The 27,979-nt window shown below is 59.7% G+C and overlaps 2 protein-coding genes across 3 annotated transcripts in view; one reads left to right on the top strand and one right to left on the bottom strand.

Annotated features, from left to right (window-relative positions):
• Window positions 1-27,979, top strand: part of CORO7 (coronin 7) — a 53,874-nt gene that overhangs the window by 14,822 nt on the left and 11,073 nt on the right. Inside the window, exons 7-9 of the mRNA XM_045542461.1 lie at window positions 3,846-3,896; window positions 9,447-9,533; window positions 10,027-10,109. Coding sequence (XP_045398417.1) covers window positions 3,846-3,896; window positions 9,447-9,533; window positions 10,027-10,109 — 221 coding nt within the window. The remainder of the gene's footprint in view (window positions 1-3,845; window positions 3,897-9,446; window positions 9,534-10,026; window positions 10,110-27,979) is intronic.
• On the bottom strand, window positions 15,131-26,058 carry VASN (vasorin). Of its 2 annotated transcripts, none has more exons than XM_045542462.1 (2): window positions 25,928-26,058; window positions 15,131-17,786 (listed from the first exon to the last, which is right to left on the bottom strand). In XM_045542462.1, exon 2 carries the CDS (start codon window positions 17,775-17,777, stop codon window positions 15,747-15,749), a length of 2,031 nt encoding a protein of 676 aa, XP_045398418.1. In that variant the 5' UTR covers window positions 17,778-17,786; window positions 25,928-26,058; the 3' UTR covers window positions 15,131-15,746. The 2 variants fall into 2 exon arrangements, with proteins under 2 accessions (XP_045398418.1, XP_045398419.1); XM_045542463.1 differs by lacking the exon at window positions 25,928-26,058 and adding an exon at window positions 19,457-19,667.

Genomic DNA, 27,979 nt, shown 5'->3' with positions numbered 1-27,979 from the left:
GTAATCCCAGCACTTTGGGAGGCTGGGAGGATTGCTTGAGGCTGGGAATTTGAGACCAGCCTGGGCAACATAGTGAGACGCCATCTCTACTAAAAATTAGCTGGGTGTGGTGGTAAACACTTGTAGTCCTGGTTACTCAGAAGGCTGAGGCAGGAGGATCCCTTAAGCCCAGGAGTTCCACCACTGCATTCCAGCCTAGGTGACAGAGTAAGACCCTGTCTCTTGAAAAAAAGAAAGAAAAGGAGAGGGGGGAGAGAGAGAGAGAGAGGAAGGGAGAAAGAAAGAGAGAGACAGAAGAAAGGAAAGAAAGAAGGAACCAGCCAATTATCTTCTGAAGTGGCTATACTATTTTGCATTCCCATCAGCCATGAATAAGAGTTCTTGTTGTTACACATCCTTGTCAGCATTTGATATTGTCAGTTTTTTGGATGTTAGTCATTCTAATAGGTGGGTGGTAAAATCTTGTTTTAATTTGTAGTTCCCTAATGACATAATGTTGAGCATCTTTTTATATGTTCACTTTTCATCTGTATATCTTTTTTGTTGAGGTGTCTGTTCAGGTCTTTGGCCCATTACTAAATCTGGTTATTTGTTCTCTTATTGTTGAGTGTTCTTTGTGTATTCTGGATATAAATCCTTTATCAGATACGTGTCCTGGAAATTTTTTCTCCTAGTCTGTGGCTCATCTTTTTATTCTCTTGATGGTGTCTTTGCAGAACAGAAGTTTTCAATTTTAGTGAAGTCTACTTGATCAAGTTTTTCTTTAATGGATTATGCTTTTGGTGTTGTATCTAAAATGTCAGCCAAACCCAAGGCCACCTAGATTTTCTCATATTATTTTCTAGGAGTTTTATAGTTTCTTTTTTTATGTTTACACCTATGACCTATTTTGAGCTAATTTTTGTTAAAAGGGTAAGTTCTGTATATAGGTTGTTTTTTTTTTTCCATGTGGATATCCAATTGCTACAGCACCCTTTGTTGAAAAAACTGTCTTTTCTCCATTGTATTACCTTTGTTCCTTTGTCAAAGATCAGTTGACTGTATTTCTGTGGGTCTTTTCTGGGGTCCCTATTCTGTTTCACTGATCCCTTTGTCTATTCTTTTGCCAGCGTCACAATTCTAGGTTACTGTAGCTTTATAGTAAAGATGAGTAGTGTCAGTCTTCCAGTTTTGTTCTTTTTCTTTTTTTTTTTTTTTGAAACAGAGTCTCGCTTTGTTGCCCAGGCTAGAATGAGTGTTGTGGCGTCAGCCTAGCTCACAGCAACCTCAGACTCCTCGGCTTAAGCGATCCTCCTGCCTCAGCCTCCCGAGTAGCTGGGACTATAGGCATGCACCACTATGCCCGGCTAATTTTTTTTTTTTCTATATAGATTTTTAGTTGGGCATATAATTTCTTTCTATTTTTAGTAGAGATGGGGTCTTGCTCTTGCTCAGGCTGGTCTCGAACTCCTGACCTCGAGCGATCCACCTGCCTCGGCCTCCCAGAGTGCTAGGATTACAGGCGTGAGCCACTGCGCCCGGCCTTTCTTTTTCTTCAATATTGTCTTGACTGTTGTGGGTATTTTGCTTATTCATATAAACATTTTTTTTTTTTTTTGAGACAGTCTCTCTCTCTCTCTGTTGCCCAGGCTAGAGTGCCATGGCATCAGCCTAGCTCACAGCAACCTCAAACTCCTGGGCTCAAGCGACCCTCCTGCCTCAGCCTCCCCAGTAGCTGGGACTACAGGCTTGTGCCACCATTCCCGGCTAATTCTTTCTATGTATATTTTCAGTTGTCCAGATAATTTCTTTCTATTTTTAGTAGAGACGGGGGTCTTGCTCTTGCTCAGGCTGGTCTTGAACTCCTGACCTTGAGCGATCCTCCTGCCTTGGCCGCCCAGAGTGCTAGGATTACAGGTGTGAGCCACCGCGCTAGGCCTTCGTGTAAACTTTAAAATGAGTTTGTCAGTATTCACAACATAACTTGCTGGAATTTTGGTTGGGATTGTGTTGAATCTATAATGTTGGGAAGAACTGACTTCTTGACAATATTGAGATGTCGTATCCATGAACATTTAAACCCTGTTCATTTATTTAGATCTCTGATTTTTTTCATCAGAGTTTTGTGGTTTTCCTCATATGAATCTTGTACATATTTTATTAGATTTATAATTAAGACAAATGGTCCCTGACTCACGATTTTTTACTTTACGATGGTGTCAAAGTGTTACACAACCATAAGGTTTCAGACTTTAAGCACTGGTGACTCTTTGAACAATGACTTTCTGGGCTGCAGTTTTGACTTGGGATATTTTCAACTTGTGATGGGTTTATTGGGATATAACCCCATCCTAAGTTGAGGAACTTCTATATTTCAGCTTTTTGGTTCTGATGTAAATGATGTTGTTTTTTACTTCAAATTCCAATTATTCATTGTTTTTCAAAATGTGAAAATAGGAATCTCTGCTGATTGAAACAAAGTGGATCCGTTATCCAATTGGGGGTATATGAAAAAATAAAAAAACAAAACAAAATGGGCTGGGCGCGGTGGCTCACGCCTGTAATCCTAGCACTCTGGGAGGCCGAGGCGGGTGGATCGCTCGAGGTCAGGAGTTCGAGACCAGCCTGAGCAAGAGCGAGACCCCGTCTCTACTAAAAATAGAAAGAAATTATCTGGCCAACTAAAATATATAGAAAAATATTAGCTGGGCATGGTGGCGCATGCCTGTAGTCCCAGCTACTCGGGAGGCTGAGGCAGTAGGATCGCTTAAGCCCAGGAGTTTGAGGTTGCTGTGAGCTAGGCTGACGCCATGGCACTCACTCTAGCCCGGGCAATAAAGTGACACTTTGTCTCAAAAAAAAAACCAAAAAACAAAATGGAGCTGTGCTAAGATGTAAAAGGGAAAAAGCTAATCAGTTCCCACCTTCCCCACCCTTGGTACCTGGCATTAACACACTGGCTTGTGCTGGTCAAGACCTTTCTCCTGCTTAGCAAACTTGCTAAACATACAGGATGTACAATTTTTGCATATCAATAAGAACAAACAAACAAAAGATACAGGATCATGGTCACACAAATAGAGAATGTTGTTTATTTTGACCATAGTGCAATCGCACCATGCCATGTTATTCGGCAACTTCCTTTTTGCACTGAACCATTTATTGTGGCCAAGCCTGTAAATAGTCAGTGGACACAGATTCTTCCCCATTTCTTTATGCATGTTCATCTGTGTGCAAACACACGCATGCATGTGTGGGCACAGAGATTATTCCACAGAAATAAGGCCCTATACAAGGTGTGGACATTTTACTTGAGTGCATTTTTTTCTCTTTCTTGTCTGTTTCCATCCTTACTTGGAGTAATTGAATCAGTCACTGCACTGAGTGGACGGTTGTGATGTGTGAACTCGTCTTCCTGGTTAGATGCTAAATTCTTTAAGTGCAGAAATGATGTGGTCAAATGAGCCCCTCTGGGCTGGGCCCAGCGCAGGGCTGAACACAAGGGAAGCAGCTTGGCCTAGGCTTTGGCTCTGGGGCTCTTCTGTGAAGGGGTCATGGTGGTAGCACAGCTTCATAAGGTAGTTAGAAAGACGAGGAGGGATTGTGTGTCTAGCATGCCTGGCATGCAGTAGGTGCTCAGGAAGGTGAATTCTTGTCACTGGGTTTACTTTTCTGGATGGCTGGGCAGATGGGGGCTTGGCCCACTTTGGCGAGGAGGTAGAACCAGGCTGAGGAAGAGTCCTTTGCCCAGAAAGTGGGTGTGTGAGGCCAGCCCTGTTACTGGGGCTCATTGGAGCCTGGGGTGGGGAGACAGGCTGGCCTCAGTGACCCCCTGCCCTACTGTTTCCTGCTCTCTGCTTTTCCAGGACAAGCAGCTACGGATCTTTGACCCCAGAGCAAAGTCACAGGCCTCTCAGGTGAGTTTCCTGGGCAGCTGGGGTGGGTTGAAGCCTCAGCTCAGGCTAAGGGCCCAGCAGTTCCCACAGGTGCAGGTAGGGGCAGGCTCGGGCTGTTGGCATCAGGGGTCCCCTTGGAGGTGGGCTGTTGCTGTTCTAAGCTCCTTCTGGGAAGCCTGTCTGGGCTCTGGGGGGGACCTGGCTTTGATCACAGAGTGGGGCATAGCCAGGCTGCCCACAGGCGTTCTCAGAGGCATCCTGTGGTTTCAGGCAGGTAATTTGAGATTCTGACTTCCTCCCTTCCTTTGAGACCCTCCCTCCCCACCGTCTCTCCCTGGCAAGGTCAGTGGGGCCAAAAAGAAACAGCCCCACCCCCTGCGCCCCTGCTGTCTGACAGTGGGCGGGCCCTGGGTGGGGCCTGCCAGACCCGCAGGACTCAGGAGCTAAGTATGTTTCTGTGCGTGGTGTGCACTGGGCCAGTCAGCTTCCTAGCACAGAAGCTGGGATCTGTGGTCGTGTCTCAGTCCTGGAGCCGCTGGGGAGTCATTGTTCCACAGAAACCTCTAGGCAGGAGCTTGGTGCCAGGCAGGGAATATTGAAGAGCCGGACACACAGCCGGCCCTGACGGCATTGCTGGGTGGCTTCTCTTGCTGGGATGGTTCAGTGCTTCCCTGAGCAACTGGCCTTGGAGCTGGGACTGTGGAGCAGGTCAAGGGGGCATGTACAGGTGGCCTGAGGTAGGTGAAGGGCCTGTCACCAGGGCTGTGGGAAGCCATCAGAGTTTAAAGCAGGAAGTGAGATGAGTGGATTTACATTTCTAAAAAGAGCTTTCTGGAAGCTAAGGAGGCTTTTTCCCTGAGGAAAGTGAAGTCCAAGGTCCTGCTGCCCACCCTGGGAAAGAGCTGCCCAGCAGAGCCCCAGGCCCATCACAGACAACCCTCTCCCCATTTCTAGGACTGGTTCCCCACTTGGGGTCAAGGGTAAATCACCAGCCTAAACCCAACTAGCCTGGGGGCCCCTGAACCCCCCCAACGTGCACACGCGCACACACACACACACACACACACACACACACACATGCTCAGTAACCCAGTCACATGGCACATTGCCACATTTTGGAGTAAAGATAGTAAAGTCAGTTCCACTTCCGTCCAGCGGGAGACCGAAAGGAGGCCCTTTGGCAGGTGAAGGAGCTGGGCAGAGGGTTCTGGCCACACCCCAGCCTGCTTCCTGGGGAGACTGGCTGACCTCTTTGCCTCGGGGACCTGGGCCTGGTGCCTGGTGCCTGGAGGCTGTTTGAGCCTCAGCCTCCCTGCAGCTTTCTTTGGCCTCCAAGCCTTTGCCCAGGCTCAGTGTGAAGGGGCAGCTGAGGCCTGCCCTCCCTCCCGGAGCCCTGCTGGGGACCTGTCCCTGCCCTTGACTGGGCATCACTTGGCCAGCCTCCCCCACCTTGTTTCCTTCCTCTTTTCCTCTCCTCTGCTGCCTCATTCCAGCCCTCCCCCCTCCCTCCTCCTCCCCCTCCTCCTCCCCCTCCTCCTCCCCCCTCCTCCTCCCCCTCCTCCTCCTCCTCCTCCTCCTCCTCCTCCTCCTCCTCCTCCTCCTCCTCTGGAGCAGGGCTGGGGGCGGCGACTGATGCTGAGGTGGGGATGGAGTGGCTGCGGTCCAAGGGGCTCCGAGTTCCTCAGAAAGAGAGAGGATTGGTTCTGGAGGGAGCCCCTGGTGGGCTGCAGGGCTAAGGAGACCTGGGAAGGGCGTGGGCGGCTCCTGCCCCCTCTCCCAGCTGTTGGGGTGGTGCCTGGGCTTGGCGGTGCGGGTGCAGGGCTGGGATGCCGCCCTCCGCGCTGCCCTGCCCCCACTTCCGCCCAGGGCATCTGGCCCACACCTGGCTTCTATTAGGAAAACCGCTGTTGGCGACCAGGGCCGGTGTGAGCTGAGGGGCCAGCTCGGGGGAGAGGCCTTCTAGGGGCGCCTTTTCAGGAGAGCCTCCTTCCTGCCTATGTGGGGCGTGGCTGAGGGCCAGGGAGGGTGTGCCATCTTCCCCCTCAACCTCTGTTCTCTTGGTTCTCACCTCACCTGGGCCCTGTGCTGACTCCAGAGCCCCAAGGCTGGCCGCGAGGGCCAGTCCTCCCCTCTGATTGTCTTCTTTGGGCGCTGCCTGGGGACCTGAGCTTGGAGGAGGGTGCCCCTGGGTGGCTCCCTCCGTTCACACCCCTACTTTGTTTTTAGATTGCAAGTGTGACTATTTATTATGTCTGAGGCACTTGGCACATTTGACTTCCTTCTAGGTGAGGACGCCAAGGATTAGGATGGTGGTTCTGTAGCTGCTCCAGGGTCCCGCTGCACAGTGGCAGCATCAGGCTCCTCTGTCTGACCCAGGGGCTCTTGGCCCCTGCTGCTGCCCTTTCCCTGTACCTGGGCCACTGGGGAGAGGGACCGGGGGAGGCCCCGGAGCTGTGGATGCTCTAGGGAAGTAGCAGCCCTGAAGCTGAAGGGCTGCTCCCTCAGTGGCACCCTCTGGCATGGCAGGCAAACCTGTGCCCTGAGCCCTGTGTGCCAGGCGGGCCTGGAGGAGCCTCCCAGCCAGCACTGAGCCCCCAGGAGGGGAGTGGGCGGGTGGTGGGGTCTTACCCCTGGAGCAGGTCCTCACCCCAGGAAGGCGCCCAGGGCTGCTCCCAGCAGCCCTGCCCCACACAGGAAATGGTGCCATGGCGACGGAGGGGGACTTGGCTGCCCCAGCTGGAATGCCGGGTATGCGCCTCCCCTCCTGCGCCCCTGTGGTCGAGCTGGCCCTGCCCGGCCACAGCCCTTCCCCTTCTCTTCTCAGGGCCAGGTGTGGGAGGACTGGGGAGCAGTGAAGCCCTCTTGGGGCTTCTCCATGAGCAAGATACCCTGCTGCCTGCAGGGCCAGCGGGACCTGCGGGCCTCGTCGCCTCCAAGAGGGAAACCTGTGGCCCGGCCTCCAGTGCCTTCTCATGGGGCCTTCTGTGCCAGGGCTGGGCTTCAGGGCAGCACCCTGGCCCCCCTGCCAGCCCAGGGGAATGAGAATCTGAGGTCAGCAAAGAAGGACTTTTCATTTTTGATACTGAAAATCGTTCTAGTGATGAGGGGGGTTGGGGGGGGGTGGCCACTGACCCCCTCCTCCACCCAGGGGGCTTCCCATGGTCCCTGTGCAAACTGAGGTGGCTGTGCCCACAGCAGGGAGTGGCGGGATGCAGCCTGAGCTCCTACTGGGTCTCAGCTGCCCTGGTGTCCCCACCCCCACCCCGGTCTCGGGGCTTGGAAGCTGGGCTGACCACTCATCTGGGCTGACCGCTCACTGCTTGGGAGAGCAGGACTCACAGCCCATGCTGCTGTGCCCAGAGGCCTGGCTCTCCTTGCAGTGTGAGCTCCCTGCAGTGTTTGCTGGAAAGCAGAAGGTGTCTGGAGGGCAGCTGTTGTCTTGGGCTTCTCCCTGTCCTGTCTCTGCTGCCTTCTAGCTGTGACTTTGTGCAAGTCTGTCAACTGCTCTGAGCCTCAGGTCCGCTCATGCAGATTGAGGAAATAGTGGTGGGCCCGGCTCACAGGAGATGGCCCACAGCTGTGTGGCTGGGCCACTTTGGGCCAATGGCCTCTTCTCTCTGGGCCTTGGCTCTCTCCATGCGTGAAACAGGAAGGTGGGAGACGCGGGCCATGGATGTTCCACTCCCAGGCTGTGCCTCGGGATGGAAGGCACTTGATGGCATCCCCCGGGCCCTGCAGGCCTGCCCGGCCTCCGCCCCCTCACCCTTGCTGGCTGCACCTGCCTCTCTGCTGCCAGTTCCTGCCTCTTCACAGACGCTGGTCCCCTGCCCAGCTCACACTTGCCCACTCTCATGGCTTAGCTCGAATGTCGCCTGACGTTGACTTCCCCCAGTTGTACGCTTAGTGTGCCATTATCATCCTATAAAGATGCACATTGGACATGTGCCAGACGCAGTCCTGAGCACTTTGCAGGTGTTCACAGTCCTTGCAGCAGTCCTCAAAAGCAGGTCCTGCTGTGGTGCTTTTCACAGACAGGGAGACTGAGGCGCAGAGGTGTTGAGGGCTCATTCTGGGATGGGGCCGGGGGTGGCTGGGCTGGGTTTTTGATCAGGCAGTCCGACTCCAAAGCTTGCTCCCATAACCTTCGAGCTGCTCCTTCATGGCACTTACAATAACGCGTTATGACACATTATTCCTATCTGGCCCACATCCACCTCCCCGACATGCATATTCCACGGGCTTGGGGACATTTTATGTTTTCTTCCCGTGTCCCCAGTGCCTAGCATAGTGTGTGGCTCGAATATCTGTATTATGACAGAACAAGTGAAGGAGCGGCACCACTTCCCCCCAGTCCCCAACCCTCCATCTGAGAACTGTCCGCCCCACTGCCGGCTCCTAGCACGGCTCCTGGCCCATGGGGGGCCTGGCATATTTGTTGAATGAATGAACGGTGTGCGGACAAGTTGGGAGCCATCTGGTTTGCTGCCTACACCAGGAATATTTGCACACCAATGAGAGGGCAAGAGCCTGAATGATACTTCTGACCCACTCTGGGGTGCTGGGGCAGGTCTGGCCAGTGGCCTGGCTCTTGCTGTGACCCCACAGCCCCTCTTACGTGGAGAGAAGGGTGTGGGGCCCTGGTTCTCAGGCTCCAACCCTGACTTCCTGTGCCGGCTGTGGCCTGGTGGGAAGGGAGAAAAGCCCTTGAAGGACACAACACGGAGCTGTTTCCGATGGTCTCCCACGCTGGGGTCGGCCTGTGCGGGCTGGGGAGGGGGCCCCGGGCCAGCTCCTCGCGGCCGCTTCCCTCCCTCATTCATTCCCAAGGAGATCGTGGGAAGCTTGGAGGAAGCTGGCCACGGTTTGGGGTGAGCTATTTTTGGAAACAGGGTCCTCCATCTCAGGCTCTAGGGGCCGGGGTGGCCGGGAGGGAGCTGTGTGCATTTCCTCCAGCCCCCTCAGCTCCTCCCTGCCAGGGCCCGGGGGACAGGGCCCCGCCTGCCATGTGAACTTCCCTCTCCTCCCTGGGGTTGGGAATCTTCCTGCTGGCAGCTCTAGCACTGCAGGAGAGCAGACGGGCACTGCTCTGCCCTCTCGGGGAAGTTCCTGAGCTTGGCCCCCAGCCCTGCTTCCTGCTCAGGCGGCAGCGGTAATCCTCACCCTCTCGGGATATGCACAGCAGGCCCTGTCTTTCCACACAGTGACAGCCCCAGGAGTAGGTGACACAGGCAACGTGAGCCCCATATACAAGCGAGAAAAATGAGGTTACAGGAGGGTGTGGGGCCCCCAGGGTCACTCAGCTCTTGGGTTCCAGAGCCAGGACCAGAGCCTGGCCATGGGGACCCTTAGCCAAGCGCTTCCTCTGGGCACCTGCAGAGGCAAGAAAATGGTGGTACCCTTAGCCCCCCAGCCCTGGGGGAGGGGCCTGGTGGTAAACGAGGCCACATCTGGTCCTCTTAGAAGGAGAGAGCTAGTAGGCAGCAGAACTTCCCTGGCTCAGGCCCACTCCAGGGGCCCTCGACCCCCAGTGGGGGCTGCTGGTAGCTTAGCTCCTCATCTTGCCTCCTGCAGAGCACACAGGCCCATGAGAACAGCAGGGACAGCCGGCTGGCGTGGACGGACACCCAGGAGCATCTTGTGTCCACTGGATTCAACCAGGTAGGGGGCTCCTCGTGGATGAGCAGGGCACAGCCAGGTGGGGACCTGTCCAGCCCTTTGAACTCTTGCCCCAAGAGGCGGGGGTGAGGCCACTGGGAGGCGGGGGACTGAGGGCCTGCTCCAGGCCTGTCCATATACGGAGCGGCCGGCCGTGCAGCTGGGTCTCAGAGCCCCAGGGGACCAAGGGCTGCTGAAAACTGGCAGATTCCATTTGCAAGAGCTAAGCCTGACCCTGGGAGCCATGGTGGCCCCACAGGGATCAGAGTCCACAGAGGGAACCACCCCTTGTCCCCTGTCACCTAAGAGTTCTTAAAGGGGCAGGACATGAAAACCCAAACTTTCCCTCTCTGGTGTGACTGTCCCCCACTCCAAGCTCTGCTGTGGGGCAAGTGCCTGCTTGTCAGGCTGCGCTCTCTGACACTGGGTTCCCTGGGAGCTGTGGGGTGGGCTGAGGGACAGGACCCTCTGAGCCTTTCTGTCACCCTTCCCACAGATGCGTGAGCGCGAAGTAAAGCTCTGGGACACCCGGCTCTTCTCCAGCGCCCTGGCCTCCCTCACTTTGGACACCTCGCCCGGGTAGGAGTTGCGGCCAGTCGGGTGGGACAGAGGGCCGAGGACCAGATGGTGTCCTGAGTCTAGGCTTGATGGATGGGTGCTGCTGGCTCGGCGAGGCAGGCTGACCGCCCAAGTGAGCTGGGCTGTAAAGGTCTCTGTAAAAGAAACCCGGCTCTGTGCTCCAGGAACTCCCAGACTGTGCAGCAGCAGGTGCTGAGGTGCCGGCCTGGTCCCTGGTAGCGGAGTGGGCCCTTGGTCATGGCAGGCTTTGCAGCTGGGTGAACGCAAGTGCGTTTTGGCATTTGGGGAGAGGGTGTCGTCAGGAGGTGCAGGAGTGCACTTGATTTTGCCGTGGACGTCTTGGTGGGGCTGAGGGCCCAAGCAGGCCCGAGGCTCTGACAGGAAGGGCGACGCAGGTGGGTGTGGGCTGGCATCAGGACACACTGGCAGGCATGCAGGTGCAGGTGGAGGTGCGCCTTGAACTCTGGTGGTTTATGAGGCCCGCTCAGTCACATGGCTGTCCCTGTACTGTCCTGGGGTCTGTCCAACTTGTCCGCACACCGTTCATTCATTCAACAAATATGCCAGGCCCCCCATGGGCCAGGAGCCGTGCTAGGAGCCGGCAGTGGGGCGGACAGTTCTCAGATGGAGGGTTGGGGACTGGGGGGAAGTGGTGCCGCTCCTTCACTTGTTCTGTCATAATACAGATATTCGAGCCACACACTATGCTAGGCACTGGGGACACGGGAAGAAAACATAAAATGTCCCCAAGCCCGTGGAATATGCATGTCGGGGAGGTGGATGTGGGCCAGATAGGAATAATGTGTCATAACGCGTTATTGTAAGTGCCATGAAGGAGCAGCTCGAAGGTTATGGGAGCAAGCTTTGGAGTCGGACTGCCTGATCAAAAACCCAGCCCAGCCACCCCCGGCCCCATCCCAGAATGAGCCCTCAACACCTCTGCGCCTCAGTCTCCCTGTCTGTGAAAAGCACCACAGCAGGACCTGCTTTTGAGGACTGCTGCAAGGACTGTGAACACCTGCAAAGTGCTCAGGACTGCGTCTGGCACATGTCCAATGTGCATCTTTATAGGATGATAATGGCACACTAAGCGTACAACTGGGGGAAGTCAACGTCAGGCGACATTCGAGCTAAGCCATGAGAGTGGGCAAGTGTGAGCTGGGCAGGGGACCAGCATCTGTGAAGAGGCAGGTGGGGCTGGTGCCCAGGCAGCCTGGGGGTCCAAGTACTCTTCATCCTTCCATCTGCTCCACAAGTGTGTGGAGAGGGTTTGCGGCCACGCTCAGGGGGCAGCTCTATGCAGGGATGGCCTGGGTGCACCGCAGCTCGGGGGCCAGACGCCGGGAAGGCCCCGGCGAGTGTTTGTGAGTGACCTGTCCATTCAGTCCGTGTGACCACCCACATCACAGCTGAGCAAAGCGACACTGGGAGGTTCAGAGACTGAGCCAGGCGGGGCCTGGGGAGGAGGCAGGGATTGGTCCCTGTTTTGCAACCTCAGCCTGTGTTGGCCGTGGCTCATGGAGGGGCGTGCAGAACTGTCCCAGGTGGAGGGTCTGGGAGTGTGTTAGGTCCTTGGCTGGCTTGTCCAACCCTTCTGCCATTTCACAACTGAAGAAACTGAGTCACAGAGGGGCAATGACCTGCCCAAGTCCCAGGAGCAGCAAGGGTGGTGTGTCTGGGGCAAGGAAGGCTACGGGGTCTTCCTGGGACTCTCCAGAAGAGCCCCCACCTGAGTGCAGAACTCCTGCCAGGGGCTTCCCCTGGCTGACAGGCCCCAGAGGAAGGGTAGTGGTCAGGGTGATGGTGACCCTCCCTCCCATCCTCTCACAGCCAGGGAGGGGCTGAGAAGCTGGTGAGGCCCATTTTACAGATGAGGAAGACAAGGCTGAGCAACACTCAGTGCGTTCCTTAAAACCACACGGGGGTGAGAGGGTAAGCCACGCTTGCCTCAGCCTCCTGCCTGCTCTGGGCCCTGAGGACTCAGAGAGGAGCCAGCAAGACCCGGCCCTGCCTGGGAGGAATCAGAGCTCCTGGGCCTGCAGGCTCTATGTCCAGCATCTGTCCCCGTGCCTCCACCCCCGGCCTGAGGCTGCCCCGGCATCCTGCTCTCCAGGCCTTCCCCAGCCAGATAGCCCCTTCCCTGCAGGGCCCCCCAGCAGAGGCGTTGGCGGCTGGGACGATCAAGTGCTCTTCCGCCCACCACTTCCTGCCTTCCAGACTCCGCCCCCAGTGACAGGATTCTCCACCCTCTTCCAAGCATCCCCTGCCCAACCCCAGTGTGGCCCCTGGAGGAGTTAACGATGCCCAGACCCCATGGTGCCACCGGCCAAGGCTGACCCTGTAATTACAGCAGTTAAGAATAGCCTTGAAGGACCAGCAAGGACTGGAATTTCTCAAATCACTCCCAGATGGGTGGCCAGGCCAGTGTCCTCCAGCCCTGGCCCCCGCCCTTCCAGGCTGGCACCTTTGGCAAGGGAGCCGGGACTCTCCAGCTTCCACGAAGCTGGTGACGCCAAGGGTGTGTGCCGTCCTCCAGGCTGTTCTGAGAGGGGGTGGGTCCCCTGCACCCCCAGGCACCCGGGAAGCCAGAGCCCACTGCCTGCCTAGGGTGTTGGTACCATGAGGGAATCTGGACGGAAGATGGAAAGTGTGCAGTGTTAGCTGTGGACACAGCCAAGGGGAGCTTGGCAACCGCATCTACTCCACCACCCTCGATTTCTTCCGTTTTACAGATTTTCCATCTTGGTTTGGGCAGAAAGTGTGAGCTCTTATGAGAGCTACAGGGGGCCAGGGGTCAAGCTCGCGCCCCATCCCCCTCCTTGTCTTCTCCTAGGGGTCTCCCGTTAAGGTTCCTACCTATGTCCTGTCCTCCGCCTGTCACTTGAGGAGTGTCCTGGAGGAGGCGTGCCTAAATGGAGAGCGCCGGGGGCCAGGCCAGCCTCAGGGTGTTGGGGTCCTACCTGTGAAGCAGGCTTTAGGCAGCTGGTCCACAGTGGGCTGCCCCCACTTTGTGTGCCTGCTCCCCCTGCTTGATACAAGGTGGAGGTCGGGGATAACCAGAGGGACCGGCAGAGCCTGGTGCTGAAGGAACAGCTTGTGCTCTGGTCTAGGAGGTACAGAGACACATCCTGTGCCAGGTGCCATGCGTGGTTGTGAATGAGAGGGACGTGGGGGGGGGTGCGCCTGCTGGGGGAACTGTACTGCACCTCCCCCCCACCCCTGGTTCCCCGTAGCAGCAGGGCCAGTTGTTTGTGTGGCTCACAGCGGGCCCCAAGCCCTCCTGCATGGCTGGCAACCTCATCCTGGGCTTGTGAGCAGATGTTAGGGTCCTGTCCCCACACAAGCTGCCATCTCACTCTCCAAGGCTGTGCCTCTTCTGTAAAGGGAGTTGGGGGCATGAAAAAAGAGCACGAGTCTCCTGAACGGCACGGGCCTGCTGCAGTCAGGACCTGGTGACCGGGGGCCAGCACATCCCCACATCCGACCCTGGTCCTTGGCCCACAGTCGTGGGATTGTCCTGGGTGGGGGCTGCACTTTGGCCTGGTCCCCCTTTGACCCGGGCTCTCCCTCCCCCAGCCACTGCTCTGATGGGACGCTCCAAATACCTTTCCTCTGCTCTTTTTTTGGGTCCTGCCACCCACCCCTTATTCCTCCGTCCCACTAGACCAGGTTTGCTTTGCAGCGAAAACATTTACTCAGCAGCCGCCGTGTCCAGCCAAAGCCCACAGGCCCACAAAGGCCCCTTTGAGGAGGCTGCTGAGGGGGGCAGGGCTCGCTGGGCTGCTCCTCTAATGGGACCCAGGCCTACAGGAAATCCACCTGGGCCGCCGCTGCCTCAGGAGGAAGGGGCCCCACCCAGGCCCACTGCCACCACCCACTGCCCGCCAGGACCCACCGCCCACCTCCTCCCTCCTTGTGCCAGAGCCCTCAGCAGCCGCTAATTGAATCCAGAGCCTCGCGTGGCTGCGCCTGACTCGGCGCTGACATCAACACCCAGAGCCGCAGGGCCTGCTCCCTGGGCCTGGCGGGGCTGCCTCCTTCCCACAAGGGCTGAGGCCAGCGGCCGGGCCATGACCCATGGAAGGACATTGGCATGGGGCCTCCAGGAGGCTCGCTCCAGCGTTTGCTGGGCCTCTCCACAGCCCTCTCATCGCTCGCTGGCAACCTCATCCTGGGCCCACAAGCAGATGTTGGGGTCCTGTCCCCACTTGCTGTGAGCAAGGCGCTGGCTCATCCCTCCCAGGCCACCCCGTGAGGGTAATAGGAAAAGGTGCTACGTGGCCCTCACAGCCCCCGAGCTCCATCCTCCCACCTCAGCCTGCAGCCTTCCTGGAAAACACTCCCACTTCCGGGGTTTCCAGAAAGCCTGGGCACATCCCTAGTGCAGGGGGTGAGGGGGCATCCTGAGGCCACCAAGCCTGGCACCATCTGCAAGCCAGCTTCAGCCCTCTGGTCTGTCCCTGCGCCTGCCCTGGCCACCTACCCATCAGGTAGGGTCCTTGCCTTTGGCGATCTCTGCTTCCTCTCCCGCCACCACACTCTGTTCAGCGGGGGCCACCCTGCAGGAGGGTTCTGGAGGCTGCCTGGTCCTTGGACCATCCATGAGGCCTGGAATGAGACAGCTCAGAGTGCCCCTCCCTAGAAGAGGGCAGGCAGTGACTTGCCTGTCAGACCTGCCCTCAGGAGGGTCTGACCTCCCTGGGGACCCTGTTGGCCCAGCCTCACATGCCGGCACCACAGCAACTGCTGGCAGGAGGCTGGACCTGGGTGGGGCTTGGCTGCTGGTCATCCTGGGACTGCAGGCAGCCCTGTCCCACCTGGGCCTCAGTTGGGCTGGGGTGGACAGCAGCCGGGTCAGGACACCTGGCAAGGCCGCCCTCCTGGGCATAGCCCTGAGCAGCAGCCCCTAAGCCGAGGGGATGCTGGGCAGGGGCCCGGCCACCAGCATGCCCACAGCAAAGCCGTCCCTCTACGGCCCCTCCAGCCCTGTGCCCTGGGGCTGAGCCTGAGGAACATACTCATTTCATTGTATTTTTTATTTTTCTTACAAAAAGCCTTCATATCATCGTTTGTCTTACAAAAACCAAAGTCCTTGTCTCTGAGTTTGAAAAAGACTTTCCCAGAATAAATGGGAAAGGATCTCTTATAAATATACTTTTTAAAACAAAACCACAAAAGCAAAGCTTGCTCCTAAAGCATCTTCCTTTCCAGTTTCTTTTGTTCCTTCGCTTCCTAGGGCCGAGGCTTGAGCCACAGGGCCCAGTCCCCAGTCCCCCACCCTGCCCCTGCTGTTCTCGTTCTGGGGGCTTACTCCACTGGCCCCAGAGTCCCCTTGGGCTGAGGGAGCCCCGCAGGGCCCTGGCCTGTTACCAGCACACGGCAGGGCCCGCTGTGCCTGCCCTAGAGATGGCATGTTGCAGAGGGCTGGGCAGACGCCGTCCTCGCAGGCATTCCTGGGTCACAGCAACTCACAGATGAGACTGAGGTCCAGAGAGGGGCAGGGACTGGTTGTCACACAGCCTCAGCCTGCATGTGTCCCACTGTAGGGACTAAGAACTTCCTTGTGGTGGCAGCAGGAGGGTGCTGGCCGGCTTCCCGGTGAGAGCCCGGCCCCCAGGCTGCACGTCTCTCCCAGGCTTAGACGTAGGGCTTGGCATGGAGGGGGCCCTGGAGGCCGGGCCCTGGGTAGCCCATGAGCGGCACCTCGCACTCAGGCCCGCTGGGCAGGGCCTCCCCGCCGCCCTCAGGTGCCTTCAGGCCTGGCTCCAAGGGGGCCTTCACCCCCTCCAGCTCCAGGGGCCCGGCCCCTGGCCCCACCTGCCCTTTGTCCTGAGCCGCTGCTGCCACAGCCTGCCCCCGCCGCACACAGTAGGCCGCCCCTGCCGCGGCCAGGGCAGCCAGGAGCACTGCGGCCAGGGCAGGTGCAATGAGGAGCGGCAGGTTGCCTTCGCGGGCCTGGGTGACTGGGGCGTGGTTGGAGTGGACCGCTGGGGGTGTGCGGGCCTCCCCGCAGGCCTCCTCACCCTCGGGCACCCGCCCTGGCCCCAGAGGCATGACGCAGATGGAGTAGGTGGCGTTGGGCAGCAGCTGGGTGACATTGTACTCTGCAAGTGAGGCGGGCAGCCGCAGTGTCACCAGCCGCTTGTCAGGGCCCGACAGGTTCCTGTAGGTGAGGCGGAGGCTCCTGAGCTGCACGGTGCTGCCCTGCAGGTAGCGCTGCAGCCCCACACGCAGGGAGGTGGGGCTCACTGGCTCAATGCCAAGGGGTAGGGGCTGAGGTGGCCTTGGGGTGGCCGGTGTGGGACTGGGCCACGTCCCCTGCTCCACCTGGCTCTCGCAGTACAGGCCTGTGAAGCCCTTGGGGCACAGGCACTCCAGGTGGTGCCGCACCCCCAGGTGGCAGGTGCCCCCGTTGAGGCAGGTGGATGGAGGGCAGTCCTGGGGCTGGGGGACAGGTGCCGCAGTTGGTGGAGCAGTGGATGGTGGGCTGGGGGCCTCAGTGGCTGGCTCCGTGGGGCTGGGCCAGGTGGGAGCCAAACTAGATGGCGAGGGGGTGGGCTCCCACACCACGGGCCTCGTGGTGGGCGCCGTGGCCGTGGTGGTGGTGGCCGGGCAGCCGAAGTCAGCATAGTCGAGCTCCAGGAGCAGCCGGCCAGCGTTCTTAGGCGGGAAATGGCAGCGTGTCTCCTCAGGGCTGGCCAGCGTAACACGGCTCTCGCGCACCCAGGGGCCAAACCAGCTCAAGGGGCACACGCAGTTGAAGGGGTTGCGGGCAGCCGCCAGGAGCCGCAGGCGCGGGAAGAGGCCCGAGAGGTCGCTGGGCAGGGCCTGCAGGCTCAGGTTACTCAGGTCCAGCTCCTGCAGGGCAGCCAGGCCGGCCAGGTCGTCGGGCCGTAGCTGGGCGATGCGGGTGTTGCCGGCCAGCCGCAGGCGCGTCAGGCCCCGCAGACCTTGGATCACGGGTGGCACCTGTTCCAGCTGGTTATCGGACACGTCCAGGTCATGGAGGTTGCGCAGGCTGCTGAAGAGCCCCTCGTCCAGCTGCTGCAGCCCCAGGCCGGCCAGCCGCAGCGCCTCCACGTTGGCGGTCTCCAGGACGCCCGGCTTCAGGGCCGGGAGGCTGTTGCGGCTGAGGTCTAGCAGCAGCAGGCGGGGCAGGCGCAGTGGGGGCAGCGCCCGCAGCTCGTTGTCCTGCAGCTTGAGCTCCAGGAGGCGGTCCAGTGCGTCGAAGGCGCCGGGCTGGATGTGGCGGATGCGGTTCTTGCTCAGGTAGAGGCGCTCGAGACGCCGCAGGCCACGGAAGGTCTCGTTGGTGATCTCTCGCAGCCTGTTGGCTGTCAGGTCCAGGTTACTGAGGTTGGCGAGTGGCTGGAAGACCCCACCAGGCAGGCTGGCGATCTGGTTCTGTGACAGGTCCAGGAGCTGCAGGCTCGGCAGGCCAGCAAAGCTGCCCCTGTCAAGCGTGGTGATGCCGTTCTCGAAGACGTACAGGCCCACTGTGTCGGGCGGCACGTCTCGGGGCACCGTGGTCCCTTGGCGGGCGGTACAGAAGACTGTCTGTGGCTGGCTGCACTGGCAACCGGAAGGGCAGCCCTGCACCCTGGGTCCCAGGGCCAGCAGAAGGAGCAGCAGCAGGGGCGGTGGTGGCAAGGGGATCCTGGAGGGCATCTTCTGTCCCTGGGGGAAGGGAGGAGGCCAAGATGAGACTGTGGGTCAGGGGACCAGATAGAATTCATCACTTCCCCACCAAGTGCAAGAGAGCCCAGTAGGTACGAGTCAGGGCACTAGAGCACCCGCCCAGCTCCTTACTCAGCCCCGTCACACTCTTGCTATGTGACTTTATCCGTATGATGTCGGCTGTCACGAGCATTCAGCAGGCTGATGCCCAGCAAGTGCTCCCTCCTCCAGAACCCCAGGCCTCTGCCTCTGCCTCTGCAGCCGGTCCCTCCACCATCCCATGGCACAGTGGAAGGGAAGGAGGGAGAACTATGGGTCCTGGAGTGGCAGCCCCTCCCTGCAGCGTCTGGGAGAGACAGGGCAGCCAGGTGCGTAAGCAGAGAAGCTGGCTGCTCCGGCCGCCGGCTCCAGCCGCCACGCTCCACGGCCCTCCCTCCTCCAAAGGAGGAGAGACCACAGCGGGAAGACTTCACATGGAAACTATGGGATCGGTGTTTTTCCACTTGTGAAGTCAGACCTGCCCAGGACGAGGGCCGCGGGCCCGCCAGGATGTGGCCAGCAGGAAGGTTCCTGAAGGAGGGGGCAGAGACTAGCTGCAGCTGTTGGCAGGTGTCCCCCTGTTGGGGGGTGTGGATCAGGGAGGCAGGAACCCTCCTTTCAGGTCCCCTGCCTCTGAGGCTGATGACACCTAGAGGTGAGAGGATCTCAGGGCTCAGGTTACAGGACACTGGTTGCGTGGGGGTCCCAGAGGCAGTGCCAGGCCTGGAAAAGCTCTGCAGATTCATTCATCTCCTGTTTCCTGGGGTCTGCCCTGGGCTGGGTGCCGAGACAGAGGAGCAGTAGCCGCGCCAAGTCCCTCCCACATGCCAGCACCCACTACACATTTACAGTCACCTCCGTCCCCCCAGCAGCCACTTCTGGGGGGAACTATTTTCATCACTCCCAGGTGACAGGAGAAAGTGGGGCTGTGGAGGTGCCCGTTGCAGTGCCAGCAGGTCTGAGCTGGAGCCCAGATCCTGTTGCCTGTGATGAGGTCCACAGCCTCCAGATGCACCAGGGGTGGGGGACCCGCCAGCCACCCTGGGCTCCAGCTCTCAGCGAGCACTGCCAGGACGGGAGGGGTCCACGGCTCTCCCCTGTGGCTCCTGGGGGCCATACCCAGGAGCAGCCCTCACCTTTAGTGCCCCCTCAGGTGGGATGCCAGTCTGTTCCTGGGAGGTGTCCTGCGCAGTGGCCGGCAACATCCCTCCCCCTTCAGGCACCTGCCTGCACAAGGGCCTTTTGTGCTGGAGCCGGGCTTCCCCTTCCCCCACACTGGCCAGCCTAGGTAACACGACCCCCCACCCAGCCTGTTTCTGCCCCAGGCTGGGGGAGGGACCCATTTATGGACTCCTGGAATGTAAGGAGGAGGGGCAGGTGGTCCAGGACAGAGTAGACAAGTCTCTGGTGAAGTGGCCACTGAAGTCTGGGGCCAGCCAAAGGTGAAGGGAGGGGACCTTGTCACCCAGGTTCCCAACAAGAACCAGAGGTGAGAGGGTCCCTGCAGGCCCTACCCACCCACCGCATCCCTTAGCAGGGGAAGTCTCCCCCAGGAGCCTCCGACCCCTCGCCCATTAGTAATGAACACCCTTCAGAGGCCAGGGGGGGCCCCCCTCAGGCCTCACTCTTACCTCCCTAGGGGAGACCCTGTCTGCCTTTGTTCCTGGGGTCTCCAGAGCCCACTTAGCTCACTCTGCTAAGTGAACAGCTGGGCACGGCCTTCCCTCGGGCATCAGATGAAGATGAAGCTGGTATCCCCAACCCTGAGATACTAAACTTGTATGTCCCTGGCCCTGCCGGCACCACCCCGTGGGGTCTGATGACCTAAGGCCCTTGGGCCCACCCCTCCCTTCTCCCCCATGGGACCTGCTCCACCCTCACTGACTCAGAGGACCGGGGTGTGGCCTGGCCTCCAGATGTGGGCTGTGAGTGACCCCCGCCCACCCTCATCCACGTGGGGGGTGAGGCCACCTCCCCTTGAATCAGCCCTCCGAGCAGGGCCAGACTGGGGTCAAGAAAGGAGCAGCCAGGCTCCAGGGTGGGAGGGGACCCTGCACGTGGCCAGCCTGGCCTCCACTGTGGCCTCAGCTCCTAGTGGGCCTGGCGGAAGGTCACAGTTAAGGGCTGTCACTCCAGGCAGGCAGCCTGGGCTTGGAGGTGTCCAAGCTGTGAGGCCGCAGGCAGCCGCTTTACTCTCAGCACCTCGGTTTCTTCATCTGCGCATCTGGGACATTTCAGGGCTACAGCGGGAGGATGCATGTGGCGCACTTTGCACTGATAGGCCGGGTGTCCAGGCTGGCCCACAGGGGCCTGGGGCACGTGCTGAGGGATGCTGACCACTGCACCGAGGAGGGGGATGGCTCTGGGCTTCATGATCTGTTGGGCTTTTAATCAGCAGAGTCACTAGAAGTGGGGAGGGACCCTGTGGGTCTGTCTGCCGTGGGCAGCAAGCTGGCTGACAGGAAACTCAGGAACGCACATCTGGGAGTGGGTGGGGAGAGAGACAGGGGTCCTGGGCTGAGGAGACCCCAGCAGGCAGCAGCAAGCCTGCTTCCCGCCCCCCAAGATGCAGGGGTGAGCTTTTCCACCTGAGTGCCGACTCTGCCCCACCCAGCAAGGTGAGGACGCAGGGAGGCCGCGCTGGCGCTTTGGAAAACCCCAGAGTTTGCAGCCACAGGCAGGCAGCTCAGGGGAACTCTGCCACGGGTCCTGGCACCAAGAGATCAGACAGCCCAGGGAAGGAACCCAGAGAGGGCAGAGGCTGACCGGGGAGGGGACAGGCGACTGGGCAGCAGGAGACAGAGGCCTGAGTTCGGCCCCTAAATAGACTCCCAAGTGCTCTCTCAACTGGGCCTCAGTTTCCCACCTGCAGAGTTGACGTAAGCAGCCCTAACCCTCTCTCCCCCTGGAGTTGTGTTTTGTTGTTCTGCTTGTTTTTAAATGATGAAGTTCTTTTAAGAAGTCCTGGGAGACATCCCTCCTGTCTGGGTCTGGGCATGCTTGGTGTGTGCGCAGGGTGGGGGTGTGGAGTCTCATCGGGAGTCATCACTGGGGTTGCTGTGCCCTGTGCTGCCCACGATCAGCAGCTCTGGCAGGACCAGGGGCCTTGCTTTGATACTCTGATCTGTTAAGCCAGGGCAGGGTGGTGAGACCTTTTTCTCTGCCAAGGGTGTAGGGAGAGTTCTGGAGGCAGCCCTGGGATTCCAGGCACTGGGGGCAGAGGGCAAGAGTGAGGGTGCAGGGTCTCCCTCCTTCTCCTGGGCTCCTCAGCCCCCCGTGTGGCGCAGAGAGGCAGGACACAGGTGCTACAGTCAGGCCATGCTGCCTCCACGGCAGTAGCTGGGACAGGGTGTCAGGGTCTGACCACCAGTGTTCATAGCCTGCCCGCCACCCCCTGCTGGCTCCCGTTTGTGCAGTGGGGGCTAATCATGGCGGCTGTTTCTCAGGGTGGTTTGGTTTGTACTTGGAGCACATGCTAAGTGGTCAGTAAACAGTAGCTGCTGGAGTGTCACCCATAAAACCAGAGCCCCGCCTTCCTCGAGGGTGAGGATGCCACAGTGGGAGGGGCTTTGCACCAGCCTCATGTGGACAAGAGGCCCCTGGGCCCAGGGTCAAGGCCTCTGCACTGAGGCTGCCCTCTGCCTTCAGATGGCAGGGAAGTCGGGGAGCGGGGGTATGGAGGGGGTGAGCTGTCCCTTGGTGAGCCCCCTTCAGCATGTGACCTCAGGGAGGAGCCCTATGAGTAAGGAAGACTGTGGGTATTTGCGATGTCAACTCTCAGGAGGACCCACCCACCCCTGAGTGTGTGACACACTTGTGGGCACCAACTCACACACATGCCTGGGGTCAGGCAGGGCTGGGCCAGTGGGTGACGTGGCGGGGGCAGGACCCGGGTGTCCACACCAGACCTGGGGCTGGTGCCTCTCACTGCTCCTTGGGAAGGCTGTGTGCCCGGCAGGAGGGGGATGTGCTTGGACAGACAGCCAGAGGCCCGCACAGCCCCTCCCGTGCAGACGTGGGTCCTGCAGGACTGACCTGCGCTTGGGGTCTGGCTCCCAGGGCTGCCTCGCCTGGGCTCTGGGCTCTGTTCTGCGCGGCCAGCCAGGCTTGGCAGAGGCCCAGCCCCAGGAGTCTGCCAACCCCCTCCAGGCAGGCGGGACTGTGCCGGCGGCCAGGACGGCTGGCTCCAGTTTCGCTGACGTGTCCGAGGAGGCTCAGGGCCTGGGCTGGGTCTGCCCCATCTCCCTTCCCTGGGACATAGCAGTCCCTGGCCCAGCAGGACAGAGAGGTCAGGGGTCTCTGTCGTGGGCCCTCACAGAAGGGGTAGAGGGGGCTGGGCCTCAGGTTCCTCAGAAGCTGCTCTGGGTATGCCTTCTCTCCAGGTGGGGGGCCATGCCCTGGCTCGTGATTAAGCTGAGGGTCCCCACTAGTCTCAGCCTCTTGGTCTTGCTCCATCCACCACCCCAAGCCGGCTCCGTCCACTCCACAGATAACAATGTCCCAGCCAAGAGTCAGTCTGACACGCTCACTTTGCAACCTCACCCACTCAGCCAAGCTCCCTGCCCTCCCTGGGCTTCCAGCTCTGCCTGTGACCCCAGAGGCTGCTCAACCAGAGTTGCACATCAGAATCACCCAGGAAGCTTTTAAAAAATATGGATGCCCTGGGCCCCACCCCAAGACCAATTCAGTAAGAATTTCCGGGGGTGAGGCCCAGGCAGTTGTATTTTGGAAAAGCTCCTTGGGTGAGTGCTGTGCTCTGCTCAGACAGGGTTCAGGACACCAGGGCAGAGGGTTGCAAAAGGGACAGTTAGGATGTCAGCTCATCCCCCTGTCCAAGGAGGGGGCTGTGGGCCCCAGGGCAGGTGTGGACCACCTGGCAGGGCTGGGAGAAGAGCAGAAGCTGTGCCCTTCTCCTCCTCCCTCCACCCAGGGGCTGGCCTGGCCCCAGGTGGATGCCTTCAGTGGCACTGTGGGTGACCTGGCAGCTGCCAGACCTGTCAGCCCAGGGCAAGAGACCAGTGACTAAGGCCAGTTGCAGCTCAAGTGAGCCCTCAGGGCGGCAGGACGTGCCATCTCAGTCGGGAGAGGTGCCACCTGTCAGGGGAGGACACCTGTAGCCCTGGGAGCTATTTGGTGGCTGCAGCCCAACTAGAAATGGGCCAATCCAGATGCCACTGTTGGCAGGCGGCAGGTGTGATGCCATCAGAGCTGGGCCCTGTCCCCACCCAGGGCCAAGCACCCATCTAGTAGGGCCCTAGCCCTGCAATTAACCCTGAACTTGCCAGAAGAACACCTTAGTCACCAAGGGAGGCTGCCAGCCCCAAGCCTCTTGGGCCCGGGGTCTGAGAAGAGAGTGGCCCCAGCAGGGTGCCTCATCCCCATCAGTGACCCAGGGTTCCTGGGCATTACTGAGGTCCGTGATCAACAGGCAGGTGGGATTGATTTGGGGAGGCAGAGCAGACCCCTGGTCACTGAGCCACAACCCTTTCCCCACACAGCTCTCACTGCCCAGCTGGGCTCGGGGCCCAGGGCCAGTAGGGGCCCCAGCGGCTGCCCCAGCCCCTTCCCAGTCCACGCCAGCTCCCTCTTTAATTAAATCTCTCCGGCAGCCTCTGAGGAATGTCAGAGCCTTATTGCATTCCCCAGGAGGAGTCTGGTGGGGGCTGTCCCCAACCTTGGAGAACTGGCCCCTTGCCTACCTCCCACCCCCCAAAACCAAGGTGGCCAGAGAGAGCCTCCTCCAGCCTTCTGGGGGGTGGCTGGAATGAGGAAAAGCGGGGAGGCCTGGGGCCAGGAGCTGAGGGAAAGCGATCTGGCTGCCTCTGGAATGTGGAAACCGATAAAAGGAAGGAGGCTGAGCCCCTGCCCCTCCCCAAGCACACAGGCTCCCCAGGCACCCCTGCCCGCCCCCAAAGACAGCCCTGCTCCAGTCACGCGCACACACACACACCCACGCCAGACACACGCCCACTGGGCCGTGCTCCTGCGCAGGCGGACGCACACGGACACACACACACACACACACACACACACACACACACACACACACACACACACACACACACACACAGCCGCACGCCCTCCCCCCTCTCCAAGAACTCACGAAAATTCCACAGCAGTGAGGGGAGCTGGTTTTCTTGGCAGCACAGAGCCTTGGGCTCCCCAGCCCAGGGAGGGGACTATAAGGAGAGCTGAGGAGGGCTCTAGGAGGGGTCACTAACCCAGTTAGGTGGCCTTGCTACCCTTCCCAGGGGCTCAGGGCCTGCCAGTGGTCCGGGATGCCTCTATGGGCAGCCTCCCCTCTGCTCACTGAGGGGGACTCTGCAGCCGGCCTGCCGAGGTGGGAGCTGCCCTGGAAAAAGCAGCTGCCCAGCCCAAGGGTGGGAGCCACTTACAAGCCCCCCACAAGGACTTACGTTACTTGGGATTTGTCCCGGCTTCCCCAGGGCTGTTGATGGGGGTGTCAGTAATGGGAGCTAGGAGGTATGGACCCCTCTCCTGCCCAGGGCATCACCTGGCCCAGGGCTGCCTGCCAGAGGGGCCTTCCTGGGCAGTTCTTAGGGGCTCCTTGTGTTGGAACTCCCTCCCCCATTTCCAGAGCGTGGAGAGGGTAGCGTCATCTGAACGAACGCCCTGGGACAATGGTCCCCCCACCCCACTCCCATCTGACCCTCTGGACCCACAGGTCTCAGGGTGGCTATTTCAATGGGCAGCAGCAGCAGGCTGGGGGAGGTGGGACAGGCAGTGCCCAGGACCCTAGGCTGGCACGTGTGTGCTCATCCTCCCTCCTTGGGCCCAGGAGAGGCTAGATAATCGTCTGGAGGGACTCCAGCTGGGCTGCTCACTGCCAGAGCCCTCTTCCTGCCTCTGACACTCTGTTTACAGAAGCTCTGGGGCTGACTCCCCTGGGAGAAGACAGTAAACCCAGGGGACTGCTCCCCATCCCCCCACAGCCTGTCCCAGCTCTGCTGGGCTTTGCTAATAGCTGGGCTCATACAAGACTTCACTGCCCACTGGGCTGGTTCTAATGGACACCACTCAGAGGGCACCAGCCCCGCCACCCCTCTACGCCCCCAGTACCCAAAGTGCAGCCTAGCATGAATGGACCTTTCAGATTTTGTCCAGTCCCTGGCCCTGGAGGCTCTCTCTTGGCCTGGGGAGGGGGGCTCTAGGTTCTGGTGCCTCCAGAGCCTCACCTGCCCTTGGTGCAGAAGTCAAGCAGGGGGACATCTAGACCCTCAGGACCTCTTCTTTCTTCCACACTACAGACTCCACCCCTGGGCCATAGCAGGAGAGGCGGTCAGCGACCCTGGCATGGTAATCGTTAACGAAGGGGGGTGGGGGGGGGGTGAGGCAGAATGGTTGGCACCAATTGGCTGGCCTGCCAATGACCACAGGGGACCTCAGCAGTCCTCAGGCCCCAGCACTGCCAGCCGAGGACACAAAGGACTAGGCTGGCTCCAGGCCATTAGGTTTGCAGGCCAAGCAAAGCCCTGTCCCTGGCAGAGGCAGAGATGGGGCACCCTGATACCTGGGGCACTAAATGCTCTGGCAGCCAAGGTGCATCCCCCATCTGGAAGAATAGGCCATCAGATACCTACCAGCCATCCCCCAACCCCTTCCCAGGGCTGCATATCTGTGGCCCCCTGCTCTGTGCTGAGTGACAGGGGTCCTGAGGACCCTAGGCAGTCCGTCTGCACAGGGGCACTGGGCTGCCCGACCCTAGGAGGAGACGTAACCCAAGACCACGATTTGACCATCTCCTGAAAGGGGTTTGATTCATAAAACTGGTCATGCCGGAGGGCCCAGCCGTGGGAGGAGGAAGCAAAGGGGGGTGTTTATTTTGTCTGCTCACAGCCTCTCCGGCTCACCGTACACACCAGTGCACACCCAGGCCGGCCGCGGGGCTGCCGGCGCCCCAGGACGGCCCGGGAAGGAGGCGCACCGGGCCTGCCCAGGTGACTGCGCGGGGCTGGGGGCCGCTGTACCCCCGGCGAGAGCGTGTGCGCGCGGCGGGGGTCCGCGCGTGAACGGCGCGTGTGCACAGCCTGACCGTGGCGCTCGGGTCCCGTCCGCAGCCCCCCAGCCCCGCAGAGACTCACCGGAAGGCGGCGGCGGAGGGAGCCGGGCAGGGCGGGCTGCGGCCTCAGTCCTTCCCGGGCGGCCGGGCGGCCGGGCGGCCGGGGTCCCGAGACAGCCGTGTCCGCGTCTCCCCGCCCCGGGCTTGGGCTCCGGAGTCAGCTCACCGGAGGCGGGTCGCGCCTTAAGAGCCGAGGGGGGCGGGGCCGCTGCGATCGGGGGCGGGGCGTCTCCCCATTGGCCGGGGCGGGGCCGCGTGGAGGCCCGCCCCCTTCTGCGCCGAGGGCCTCTCTCGCCCCGGCGGCCTGAGCCTCACCCCGCAGCCCCCCGACCTGGGCCGGCGGGACCTCGCGCGGCCTCGTCTCGAGTCCCGGGCTCCGGTCTGTCTGCGCTAGTTTGTTGTGTGACACTGGCGGGGTCCTGCCTTTTGTGTAAAAGGAAAGCGACTGTTGAGGGAGACCAGGCAGGTGACATAAATGCCAGAAACAGCGTCCAGGACCTGTGGAGACCTGGAGAGGCGGGGTCGGGAGTGGGGCTGGCGAGGGGGCTCCGGCCTCATGACCGGCCCCAGCCTGCCAGAGCTGCGGATTTTAAGAGAACTGGAAATCCAGATTTTTAGGTGAAATCCCTCAGAGTGTTGGTGGTGGTTAATCCCAATTTCAGAGAACTCCCGAGCAGGCCACACAAAGCCTTTTCGAAAGCTTCCTAAGTACAAACTCTAATGCCAAACCTGTTTGAGGTCATTTTACCCCTGACAGCCCTCGGGGTTGGGAGCATCGCTGCAGCCCCTCACCCCACATTTTAGGCAAAGGGACTGAGATAGGAAGGGCAGGGAGAGTCTGCCCAAGCCCTACAGCTACTGGCAGCTTCAAGTCCAGGATGGGGGGGGCTCACTGTCAGTGGGTGGGGCCTGGGCTGCAGTTGACAGTGGCCCTTGATTGGGCAGTAGGGGCGGGTGCCAGGGGCTGGATTAGTCCAGAAAAATCCCCTGCCTTGGAGGATTCCAGGAAAACACTCTGCCCCCCTTCCCTCGCCTGCCGCGTTTGTGGTCAGAGTCATGCCTCAGAGCCTTTGGGGACCCAGCTCAGCTCCTGATTTCCAGAGAGCCCTGGGATACCCGCATCCACTTCAGCCCGGCTTGCAGCCAAAGCCTTTGGCTGGGCCAGCTCTAGTCTTGAGGGGGCCTGAAGGCTTGTCCCGGGAGGTTGGGCCACACCAGCTGGAGAGTTGCATAGTCTCTGCAGGACTCAGTTGCATAGCCTCTGTGCAGTCATTGTCAGGCGCTAAGTAGGGTCTGTCTGCAACAGTCACCTTATAGATGTTCCCTCCTCAGGGTCTTCTCCCCACAGGACCCCTTCCAGGACAGGCAGGGCTGCACACCCCACATGTTTCTCAGTACGTGTAGATGTAGGGCATGGCTTGTGAACCTCTGCTTCTGGATTGGAGCGGGCCCTTGGGGACATTTAGTGTGGTCTACATGAGAGTTTTGTTTTGTTTTTTAAAAAGGCATCTCACTCTGTCACCCAGACTAGAATGCAGTGGCATCATCCTAGCTCACCGCAGCCTTAAACTCCTGGGCCCAAATGAAGCAGTCCTTCTGCCTCAGCCTCCTGAGTAGCTAGGACTATAAGCCAACATACCTGGTTATTTAATTTTCTTTTTGTAGAGACAGGGTCTCACTATGTTGCCCAGGCTGGTGTGGAATTCCTGGCCTCAAATCATCCTCTAGCCTTGGCCTCCCTAAGTGCTGGGAGTTTTTAAAACTTTGAAGGCATTGCCAACATTGCAATGTCAGGTGATTTCACATTAAAATGGGGCTTCCCAGCTTGCCTTAAACAGGAACTTTCGCCTGGGGCTGAGTGACAGCTGCCCCCTCTGGCCAAGGCTCACAGGTCACCCTAGTCCCCGCCTTTCCCTCTCGTCCCACGCCAGGCTCTTCACTCCAGTTTCCTGCCTGGCCCCAGAAGCATCTGAGTTTGTCATCAGGGCCATGTGGCTTTTTGCCAGACTATTCCTATGCCTCTTCCCTTGGGCCATGTGTCTTCTGAGGCTCTCAGGAGCGTCCACAGATGCCC

Source organism: Lemur catta, chromosome 2 (assembly GCF_020740605.2).
Source record: "Lemur catta isolate mLemCat1 chromosome 2, mLemCat1.pri, whole genome shotgun sequence".
Classification (NCBI taxonomy): Eukaryota; Metazoa; Chordata; class Mammalia; order Primates; family Lemuridae; genus Lemur; species Lemur catta.
This window is presented reverse-complemented; position numbering and strand designations above follow the sequence as displayed.

Excerpts from the sequence above, each read along its gene's own strand:
- VASN (XM_045542462.1), bottom strand. The coding sequence starts at position 17,777 with ATGCCCTCCAGGATCCCCTTGCCACCACCGCCCCTGCTGCTGCTCCTT.